Genomic DNA, 12,378 nt, shown 5'->3' on the forward strand with positions numbered 1-12,378 from the left:
TATAGTCAATCAGGTCCTATCAGTGAACCAGACTGTGCCTTCAGACAGTGTTTCTCGTCTATGTGAAGAATTTGCATACTTTTTGCACCGGGCCTTGGTTGCGCTAAGAACTATAAAGCACATTTGGAACTGAAAGTAAACGCGCAACCGAAATTTTTCAGAGCGCGCAAATCTCCATGCATTGCATGATGAGGTCGTAAGAACATTAAACGATTTGGAATCACAAGGTGTGATTGAACGTGTGCGGGCTTCTCTCTGGGCATCACCGTTAGTAATTTTGCCAAAACCTTTGGGAAAATTGAGACTTTGTGTGGACTTCAAGGCAACAGTGAATCCACAACTAGTGATTGCAACTTTTCCTTTACCCCGCCCGGAAGATCTTTTTGACAAACTGTGCCCGGGTAAATATTTTTCGAAGTTGGACCTAGCAGATGCGTACTTGCAAATACTGGTGGACGAAGAATCCCAGTGCGTTTTGGTGGTTAACACGCATCTTGGTTTGTACCGATTCAAACGACTGCCATTCGGGTGTGCATCCGGCCCTGCATTGTTTCAGCAATATCTACAAACTGTTTGTGCATCGGTCCCTACTGCAGCAAACTATCTGAACGATATTGTGATCTCCGGACAGATGGAAGAAGAACATTTAGCCACTCTCAGAACATTATTTCAGGTCTTGCGACAAAATGGTCTTCGCTTGCGGAAGGACAAATGTGTGTTTTTTGCTCGTGACTTACCCTACCTGGGACATGTACTCAATGCCCAGGCATACATCCCAGTCCCGAGCACTTCCGTGCCATACAGGACTTGCCTTCGCCGCAGAATTTGAAGCAGCTACAGAGTGTGCTGGGAAAAATTAATTATTATAACAAATATGTGCCGCACGCCTCTTCCATTTCAGCTCCACTTCATCGCTTGCGCCGTAAAGGTGTTCCGTTCATCTGGACGACGGAATGCGAACATGCCCGTACCTCCACGTACAGCGCAGAAATTCATTCGCTGGTCTATTTTCCTCTCGCAGTACCGCTATGATATCTTGTATCGGTCCACTGCTAAGCACAGAAACGCCGATGTGATGTCCCGTTTGCCTGTTGCTGAGGATAGAGCATTCGATTCCTACGAACTTGCTTGCATGTTCATTGATGTGGAAACTGATGACGTGGTCGAATCGTTTCCGACTGATTTTCGTCGTGTAGCTACAGCCACAGCTGCTGACCCTGTCCTTGATACCGTTCTGCGTTTTGTTGCTACGCAATGGCCCTTGTCAAAGTCACGGATCGAGGATCCGTTGGTTCGCCGATTTTTTGCTCACAAGGAGAGACTTTTTGTACGATGTGGTGTTTCGCTGTTGCGTTCTGATAATGATCAGTCCAGGGTCATGGTCCCACATTCGTTACTGTCCTCTGTCTTACAGCTTCTCCACCAAGGACATTGGGGTATAGTGAGAACGAAACAACTTGCTCGTCAGCACTGTACTTGGTTCGGGATCGATGCTGCGATTACGACTATGTGCTCTTCTTGCATGGTGTGTGCCGAACAACAATCTGCACCGTCGCGGAAATTCTTTGAATGGCCATTCTTTGCATTGAAGGTCTTCCGTAGACTATTGTTTCCGACAATGGCCCACAATTCAGGTCCGCAGAATTTCAGTCATTCTGCAAGGCCAATGGTATTCAACATCTGACAACCGCGCCGTTTTCGCCACACTCAAACGATGCCGCTGAACGATTGGTCCAGACTTTCAAGTCACAGATGTTGAAGTTAAAAGAGTCGCATTCTCGGGAGGACACGTTATTGCTCTTTTAGTCTTCGTATCGCTCTCTGCCCCGAGATGGTCGCTCTCCGGCTGAGTTGCTCCACGGTCATCCTCATCGAACCTTGATGTCTTTGCTACATCCGCCGCATCAGGTTCCTGTGCAGCGGCAGACGCCTGCTTTTGCTCCAGGCGACATTGTCTACTATCGTCACTATCGAGGTTCACGGCATTGGCTCGAAGGGCGCATTCTTCGCTGCCTCGGCCGCGCTATGTATCTAGTTTTGGGGGCCTCTGGTGAGGTGCGCTGGCATCTCAACCAGCTGCGCCTCTGTCGTCGCATGGGATCTGCCGCTCGCCGTCTGCTTTCAGCGACGGTGCCGTCCAGTCAGCGCCCTGAGGACCCATCTACTGGCTTGCCTCAGCCCCAGGTGTTACTGACGCTGCCTTCCATTTTGCCCCATGGCGACGCGCCGCAGCTGCCGCCACCTGTTCTCCCGGCGGCGATGCCCGCAGTGGACGCGTCGCTGCAACCGCCGAGCGCCTCCCTGGGTCACGCGCCGCCGATCGCTTCCCATGACCAGTTGTCCTCCGACATGGACCTCTTGCCCGCTCCGGACCATATGGCGTCTTCGCCCGTCGGGTGCCCCGGCCCGATGGAGGTCGACCCTTCGGCCCCTCCTGTCTCTCTGCGGGCGCATACACCGCATGTTGGCGTGCATCCTGGAGCAGGTTTTCAGGCGTTTCCTAACTCCCCTCGGACCGAATGGCAGGGTGCGGGTGGCACAGCCTCGCCTGTTGTTAGGCTCCCCACCTCGTCACATTCGTCAACATGGGGTCCTCCCCACGGCAGGCGGAAGCCTTATAACACAACCGTACACCGATTTGCGGGGGAGGCATGTGGTGTCACCGCTAGACACCACACTTGCTAGGTGATAGCCTTTAAATCGGCCGCGGTCCGTTAGTATACGTCGGACCCGCGTGTCGCCACTATCAGTGATTGCAGACCAAGCGCCGCCACACGGCAGGTCTAGAGAGACTTCCTAGCACTCGTCCCAGTTGTACAGCCGACTTTGGTAGCGATGGTTCACTGACAAATTACGCTCTCATTTGCCGAGACGATAGTTAGCATAGCCTTCAGCTATGTCATTTGCTACGACCTAGCAAGGCACCATTACCAGTTATTATTGATGCTGTAAAACATGTACCGTCAAGAGCGATGTTCACCAATTATGGATTAAAGTTAAGTATTCCAGAAGATACGTACGTTTTTTGCTAGTCTCAATTCCTTGTCCTGTTCCAGACCTCACGCCAGCCTGCGTGAGTTTAAACGCGTGCCTTTCGGCTTCCTTATAGTGGGTTGGCTGTCTTGCCAATCCACAACAACCAGTTTAGTACTGGAGGGAAGTGTATGGAGAGGGGAGGAGGGGTAAAAATTGAAGATGGAGACCAAGAGATGAATACAGTAAGCGGGTTCCAAAGGACGTAGGATGCAGTAGTTACTTGGAGATGAAGAGGCTTGCACAGGATAAAGTAGCACAGAGAGCTGCAGCAAACCAGTCTTCATACTGAAGACCACAGTACACACACAATATTTGGTAATCTAATACTGTCCTGGTAGATGTACATTGTGATCTTTTTTAATGTTCAGCTGGGGTAAAGCACTGGTTCTATATGCTGTTATGCAAAATCAGTTCTGTTGACTGTCATGAAATTATAAGCTTCTCCAGAAGGGTACACTGATATTCTTCTTCCAGCATGAAACTGTAACATTACAAAATCACTAAGAACAGAGATCTTCTCAAGAACCACTAAGCCTATAAATGAGATGGAATTCTGAGTTCATGTGTTTTCATGCACACTATGGTCACATCCATACTCTCAGTTACTGTTAGCATCAATGAAATGTAATTTATTATTGTTCTGGACCCAAGCTATGAGCGCTATTCAGAAAGTAGGGAACATTTCTGTCTGACACCTCTAGGCGAATGCCAATGGTGTATATTTTGGTATATGCGTGCTCGGCAGCTCAGTTGGCACCCATCTGTGACAGTGGGAACGTCTCTGCGCATCTGGTTTTTTCGACATTCGAATTTTAAATGTGCGCTGCAATCGAAAACCCCGCCAGTTGTGAGGTGCAGTCTGTGATACAGGTTTTGTTGGCAAAAAACCTAAAACCTGTAAAAATTTATCGTGAACTGTGCAAAGTGTATGGAAACAACGTAATGAGTGAACGTTCCATCCGGAAATTGTGCATTCGCTTTAAAAATGGTCGAACCAATGTTCATAATGAAGAGAAGAGTGGACACCCGAGCATTGTGACTGACGATCTTGTCGCTCAAGTTGATGAAACGATTCATGAAAACCGTTGCTTTACAGTAACAGAGCTTTCGCTTTCTTTTCCAGAAGTTTCACGGACTTTGTTGTTTGAAATTGTTGCTCAAAAGCTAGGCTACCACAAGTCTCAGGCGGCAGAATTTTATGACGAAGTTCTTTCAAAGCTTGTCCACCGCTATGACAAGTGCCTCAATGTGTTTGGTGACAATGTGTAAAAGTAGTATGTCAGTCGCTCTTTCAGATGTATATAATAAAATGTATTTCTTGCACTTAGTTTCCTTTTTTTTTTTTTTTAATGCCAAAACGTTCCCTACTTTCTGAATAGCCCTCGTATTAACACCTTGACCCAGTGATTTCCCATTTCTTTTGGATAGTTATTTCTTTAATGACAGGTAATACATTTTGCTTGCACTCTATCACGAAGCTGTATATCTATTATGATTTGTTGAGTAATTATTTATTTATTTTGCAACAAATAAAATTCAAATCCATTCACTGCCCTGATTGTTCTTTAATAAAAATTTCTTGGCATTGCTGTTGCTCCATGCCATTTCTACTCTTAGCCACTCATACTTAACAGGTATTTGAAATACGAACTCATCTGACAGCTACAAAGGCAAGAATTTGTCACTGAACCAGGCAATTTATTTAAACTAATGTATGCATGAATTAGTTTGTTGTAAGATACCAATGTTTCACAGCAGGATGACAGAACAATAACAGCAGTGTTCCATATGACAAGGCCATATTACCAGGTTTAACAGTAGCTGCTACGGCATCAATATCATCCATATTCAAATGTGATGCTTTCAAAGCATCCTGAACAACTTTTTCAATGTGCTCCTGATGTAACTTTTTTGCAACTGGTGGAATTATTCCACCAAAACTGAAACACAAAAGTCAAATCAGAAAAAGAAATAATGACAACTGAAAGAATAAAAATAACAACTCACCAAACAGTCGAGACACTGAGTTGCTGCAAAGCACATCAACAAGACTGAGAATGTTGCTAGCTTCCAGAACAGCCTTCTTCAGACATACATGTAGAGCTGTACGGCTACTGATAAAACTGTTCCAGTATTACAGCTCAACTAGGATGAAGGGTTATTGAGCAGCGGAGCAGGTGGACGGAGAAAGGAGACAGGGAGAGAGAGGAAAGATTGGGAAAGCATAGCTGGTGGCTGGCATGGAGAGGCAGGTAGGCACACAGGACAAAAACGTAGTACCAGTGAGCTCATACTGACCACAGACGGGAAGAGTTGTCTGCATCACACATTGACACGGAGCAGTGGATTAGGATGGGGAGAGGGGTATGATTGAAGTTGGAGTAACAAAAGAAAATTTATCAATTATACCATTAACATTGGTGGATTATAAAATAAATTTTAGTGGTATTTATGAGCCCAGTCACTGCAATTTTATATTTCCATTGCAAACAAAAATTGCTGAAATAATCTGATGTGTCTGCAACACTCAAATGTAAACGCTTTATTTTTTACAAATTTTTTGCAATAATTTTAAAACATAGACAAGAAATGAAACTCAAATTGTATTATGATGAATCATTTTCACATAATTCAGTCGTTGGCACATATTTGGCAGACCTGTACTTCCAGATTCAACCTGCTGCCAAGTTACAGTTTAAATTTACCATAAAACTTTAATCAGCCATGAAAAATAAAATGTGTCTACCAAAAGATATGGTAACAGTGTTTGGGAAGATGATGCAATATCAGTCACTGGCAGTACAGAAGTCTGCTTAATTTCATGGATTATACGATAATTAGGAAAGAAGGATGACTCTGGCAGTGCCTTTGCTGTTCACTGCAATTTCAGTTATCATTGTGGAGGAGGAAGAACATGACAAATGCAGACAGAAGGATACCACTATTGGTGCTGTTGGAAAGCTTAGACATATACATTGGTTTGTCTGACTGATATGTGTAAACCATTTCGTGAATAAAACAACATTATATACTATCAATTTTACAGCCAAACATTACATACATTATTTTATATCCTTTAAATAGTTTCCTTCAGGTGTTAGAGTTTCCATGCTGGGACTAGCTGCCAAAAAATAATCTCAATCTTTACGTGTAAGTTACAGAAACATTACAGTAGTGCCTGGCAGACTAAGATAACACATCAGTAATTGTAAGTGTAGGTTTTTGCAGCCATTATCATTTCCATTTAAACTCTTCCAAGTATGTGACAACATCATCACAATGACAGTACAATATTTGGAAAAGTTTTAATGCAGAAGTTGATAAGTCTTTACTTTTAGGTCATCACAGAAAAATCAGCAAACTGTGGTATAATTAATCACCGAATATAGCGGCCAATGATTTAAATGTTTCACCACTCCAGTCACAAACTATTATTGGGAAACTTAATTTAATTTTCATCACTACTTAAGGGGGGTAGGACGTCAAACGTGCCAACTTGGAGCAGGAGAGGCACCACAGGACATTTTAATTTCCACTGTCTACACTTTTACAAATAAATTCATAAAACTTTGAAAGCATGATCAGGAAGGATTCAGAATTCATACTCATAGCAGTGGAAACTCATAAACGTAGCAAAATATATTTTTTTACATGTGAAATTTCATCATTTTTTCACTTACTACTGGCTGCATTTGTTGCTATAGGTACACTTTTCTTCCTAAGTAAGAGAGATTCTTCGATGAATTTTGCACAGCATACAAACTATAGTTACATGTGTATGAAACTCTAGAGTTTATTTAATTTATGAAAAAATTAATGAACTGTTACATTTTAAACTTCATGTTTAGAAAAAACTCAAATTTTATAGTTAATTATCTCAATTTTTACCACAGTTTTTAATAGATTTGGAAAATTCTAGAGTTTCGTGCACCTGTAAGTATTGCTTGTATGGTGTGCAAAATCTATCGAAGAATCTCTCTTACTTACGAAGAAAAGTGTACCTACAGAAACAAATGCAGCCAGTAGTAAGTGAAAAAATGATGAAATTTCATATGGGAAAAAAAAAGGTATTTTGCTAAGTTTTTGAACTTCCACTGCTATGAGTGTGAGTCCTCAATCCTTCCTGGTCATGCTGACAATGTTTTATGAATTTATTTGTAAAAGTATAGACAGTAGAAATTAAAATGTCCTGTGGTGCCTCACCTGCTCCAAGTCGGCCCGTTAGACATCCTACCCCCCTTAAGCTTGATATTTTACTCTTAATTTTTATGGAAAAACAAGCCTCAAATTGTTGTAGGAACTTGTTTAAGGAATAGTTATATTTTCCATTAACACAGCCTGCTTTATAAATCTCTTCCCTGCATTGGGAACTTTAACGTAGAAAATACTGTAAAACTGCACATTAACACTTCTATGTGTCCACTATTAGTACTTTCTCATATTAATTCAACATTTAAGTTGTACAAAAAATGATTTTCCAGTTAAGTCTGCATAAACTTATTGACACCTGCAATACTGTGATCCAAAAGGCAATAGAAAACCACAACATTATCTTTTGCAGTTTTATGCTGAGAATGTCATAAGAGCTTCCTCACAGGGAAAATATTCTGCAGGCAAAATAGTTCCCCATTTAGATCTCTGGACCAGCACACCTAAGGGGGAGCTGAAGATAAAAAGAGATTGCTAATTAGGGTAGGCACATGGAATGTTACAAACCTAAGGTAGTGTGGTAACTAAAAAAAACTCTAGGTTAAAGACAAACATCGAAAGGATGCAGATAGGAAAAGTGACTGCCAACAGAGATGGATTTTTGGAGTGAAGGGTTACAGGATTATACCTGCTGGGGCAGGCAATGGTGAGGAGTAGCAATAGTACTGAATAAGGAAACTGACAATACAGTAAAAAATTATTGGTAGGAAAAAAAAAGAAGAAGAAGATGCAGATGACAGTGAAATTGTGGCAGTGTATGATAATATTAATGAACTCATGAACTATGTTAAAGACGTTGTTAGAAAAGGAAGATTAGGGATTAACATTCGCTCAGCAACATGGTTACTAAAAGTGGAGCACAAACTTTGAGTAGGGAAGGAAACTGGCTGTGTCCTTTCAAATGAACTATCTCTGAATTTGCCTTATGCAATTCAGCAAGTAAATAAGGATGGACAGACATACATTTGAACCAACATTCTCCAAAATAAAGAGTCCAGTGTCTTACCACTGCACCATAACAATCAGTAAGGAGAATGCAAATTTAGTCGTAATGGACAAGTGGAATGCAGTCACAGGTAAATACAAGAAACACAAAATAAAGGGAGAGTTTGGTCTTGATAAGCAAAATGAGAGGGGAGAGAGGGTAATAGAACTCTATGTTAAGCACATGTTAATTATTGTGCAGACACTTTTTGAGAAACCCTTGAGAAGAGAAAAAAGAAGATATCAGATCCATTATGTTTTAATGGAAAGAATTCAGAAATCAAGTTAAAGATTTAAGAATAATCTAATGATGGTAACCATAACCTAATACTAATGAAAAGCCAGTCAAAATTCAACAAATTACAGAGAAAGCAGCTGAAACATTGGAACCTCAGCAAATTGAAGGAATGACAAATTCATGTTACCTCAAAAGAACAAGTGACAAAAGAAAAATGCCACTTCAAGGAGTTACTGGTGTGAAAAGCAAATAGAATTTGCTTAAAGGAGGTGTTGTAAATACAGCAGAAAAAGTGCTAGGGCTGAAAACGGCAGAAAAGTGACAGCCATGTATAACAGACAAGATACTGGAATTAATATATAAACAATGGAAATGTAAAAATGTTGAAAGTGAATATCAGCAATATAGGTCAGTCAAAATGATATATCCATAAACGTAAAAACCTAAAGAAGAATTGATGGAGGGAAGATACAAGATAAATACAAAATGAAACACAGTAGTGCTGATGCTGCAGGCAGCCTAATAAGCACTTTACAAAGATACCTGGATAATGGAAGCAGAAAATAACAGGAGACTATGGAAAAACTACCTTGAGAAAGTTTACAGTTGTTGAGGAGAAATTAAGCCAACTGAAAATATGGACATGGAACAAGAAGATCAGAAGGAAGATACAATAATGTTTCCTGAATTTTGAAAACCTTTTCACAAACTCAGAAGGAACAAACACTCAGATATTGATGAAAGACCAATGGAAATTTTGTGGGCATCAGACCAAAAAGTGGAATAAGAAGCATTTTACCTAAGTGGTGAAGTTCCATTTTGAAAACTTTATTTTGGAGGTCCATCTTGAGCACACAAACTTTTACACTTCACTATTGCCGGTTTCGGCTACTGCCATCTTCAGATCATAAAATATTCAGATGTTGTATCAACGTCAAACTAAACATGTAGATACATAGTAAGTGCTCATCTGAAGATGACAGTAGCCGAAACTGGTGATAGTGAAGTGTAAGAGCTTGTGTGATCAAGACGGACCTGTAAAATAAAGTGCCAAAATATGATCCCGGACTCATTTTCAGACTATATGTCTTCAATTGATAGATTTTGAAAATAATATAATTTATGCTCTTTCAAAGAAAGCAAGAATAGACTTTGAGAAAATAACTGCACAACAGTCTAGTACCACATGGATTAAAAATACTCACAAGAGTACGTTATCAAATAATGAAAGGGAAAACTGAAAGTAGGTTAGGATGGGGATCAGTTTGATTTTAGGAGAAAAGGAGGCAACAGGGAAACAATTTTTGCACTGCAGTTAATAATAGAAGCAGAGTTTGGAGTGGGGGGGGGAGCATGGAGGAATCGCACATGTTGCTCATTATTACCACAGACGTTTAATTTGCATGCAGAACAGGCAATGAGAGATGTAAAAGACTACCTTGGTGTGAGAGTTGTCTGGTCTGTCATTGACAGAAAATCTGCATGATATGATTTACTGACAACATACCTGCAGTCAGCGAACATGAATAGGAACTGAGTTGTTGTTGTTGTTGTGGTCTTCAGTCCTGAGACTGGTTTGATGCAGCTCTCCATGCTACTCTTTCCTGTGCAAGCTTCTTCATCTCCCAGTACCTACTGCAACCTACATCCTTCTGAATCTGCTTAGTGTATTGATCTCTTGGTCTCCCTCTACGATTTTTACCCTCCACACTGCCCTCCAATGCTAAATTTGTGATCCCTTGATGCCTCAAAACATGTCCTACCAACCGATCCCTTCTTCTAATCACGTTGTGCCACAAACTCCTCTTCTCCCCAATCCTATTCAATACCTCCTCATTAGTTATGTGATCTACCCATCTAATCTTCAGCATTCTTCTGTAGCACCACATTTCGAAAGCTTCTATTCTCTTCTTGTCCAAACTGGTTATCGTCCATGTTTCACTTCCATACATGGCTACACTCCATACAAATACATTCAGAAACGACTTCCTGACACTTAAATCTATACTAGATGTTAACAAATTTCTCTTCTTCAGAAACGATTTCCTTGCAATTGCCAGTCTACATTTTATATCCTCTCTACTTCGACCATCATCAGTTATTTTACTCCCCAAATAGCAAAACTCCTTTACTACTTCAAGTGTCTCATTTCCTAATCTAATCCCCTCAGCATCACCCGATTTAATTTGACTACATTCCATTATCCTCGTTTTGCTTTTGTTGATGTTCATCTTATAACCTCCTTTCAAGACACTGTCCATTCTGTTCAACTGCTCTTCCAAGTCCTTTGCTGTCTCTGACAGAATTACCATGTCATCGGCGAACCTCAAAGTTTTTACTTCTTCTCCATGAATTTTAATACCTACTCCAAATTTTTCTTTTGTTTCCTTTACTGCTTGCTCAATATACAGATTGAATAACATCGGGGAGAGGCTACAACCCTGTCTCACTCCTTTCCCAACCACTACTTCCCTTTCATGCCCCTCGACTCTTATAACTGCCATCTGGTTTCTGTACAAATTGTAAATAGCCTTTCACTCCTTGTATTTTACCCCTGCCACCTTCAGAATTTGAAAGAGAGTACTCCAGTTAACGTTGTCAAAAGCTTTCTCTAAGTCTACAAATGCTAGAAACGTAGGTTTGCCTTTTCTTAATCTTTCTTCTAAGATAAGTCGTAAGGTTAGTATTGCCTCACGTGTTCCAACATTTCTACGGAATCCAAACTGATCTTCCCCGAGATCCGCTTCTACCAGTTTTTCCATTCGTCTGTAAAGAATTCGCGTTAGTATTTTGCAGCTGTGACTTATTAAACTGATAGTTCGGTAATTTTCACATCTGTCAACACCTGCTTTCTTTGGGATTGGAATTATTATATTCTTCTTGAAGTCTGAGGGTATTTCGCCTGTCTCATACATCTTGCTCACCAGATGGTAGAGTTTTGTCATGACTGGCTCTCCCAAGGCCATTAGTAGTTCTAATGGAATGTTGTCTACTCCCGGGGCCTTGTTTCGACTCAGGTCTTTCAGTGCTCTGTCAAACTCTTCACGCAGTATCGTATCTCCCAATTCATCTTCATCTACATCCTCTTCCATTTCCATAATATTGTCCTCAAGTACATCGCCCTTGTATAAACCCTCTATATACTCCTTCCACCTTTCTGCCTTCCCTTCTTTGCTTAGAACTGGGTTGCCATCTGAGCTCTTGATATTCATACAAGTGGTTCTCTTATCTCCAAAGGTCTCTTTAATTTTCCTGTAGGCAGTATCTATCTTACCCCTAGTGAGACAAGCCTCTACATCCTTACATTTGTCCTCTGCTTAGCCATTTTGCACTTCCTGTCGATCTCATTTTTGAGACGTTTGTATTCCTTTTTGCCTGCTTCATTTACTGCATTTTTATATTTTCTCCTTTCATCAATTAAATTCAACATTTCTTCTGTTACCCAGGGATTTCTATTATCCCTCATCTTTTTACCTACTTGATCCTCTGCTGCCTTCACTACTTCATCCCTCAGAGCTACCCATTCTTCTTCTACTGTATTTCTTTCCCCCATTCCTGTCAATTGTTCCCTTATTCTCTCCCTGAAACTCTCTACAACCTCTGGTTCTTTCAGTTTATCCAGGTCCCATCTCCTTCAATTCCCACCTTTTTGCAGTTTCTTCAGTTTCAATCTGCAGTTCATAACCAATAGATTGTGGTCAGAATCCACATCTGCCCCTGGAAATGTCTTACAATTTAAAACCTGGTTCCTAAGTCTCTGTGTTACCATTATATAATATATCTGATACCTTTTAGTATCTCCAGGATTCTTCCAGGTATACAACCTTCTTTTATGATTCTTGAACCAAGTGTTAGCTATGATTAAGTTATGCTCTGTGCAAAATTCTACAAGGCGGCTTCCTCTTTCATTT

At 41.0% G+C, this 12,378-nt stretch overlaps 1 protein-coding gene across 3 annotated transcripts in view; it reads right to left on the bottom strand.

The window, feature by feature from the left end:
• Positions 1 to 12,378, bottom strand: part of LOC126236572 (tRNA N6-adenosine threonylcarbamoyltransferase, mitochondrial) — a 131,822-nt gene that overhangs the window by 100,126 nt on the left and 19,318 nt on the right. For all 3 annotated transcript variants that reach the window (XM_049945982.1, XM_049945981.1, XM_049945983.1), the window contains exon 2: positions 4,843 to 4,976. In XM_049945982.1, the coding sequence (XP_049801939.1) occupies positions 4,843 to 4,976 (134 nt within the window). The remainder of the gene's footprint in view (positions 1 to 4,842; positions 4,977 to 12,378) is intronic.

This window comes from Schistocerca nitens, chromosome 2, assembly GCF_023898315.1.
Source record: "Schistocerca nitens isolate TAMUIC-IGC-003100 chromosome 2, iqSchNite1.1, whole genome shotgun sequence".
In the NCBI taxonomy this organism is placed as follows: Eukaryota; Metazoa; Arthropoda; class Insecta; order Orthoptera; family Acrididae; genus Schistocerca; species Schistocerca nitens.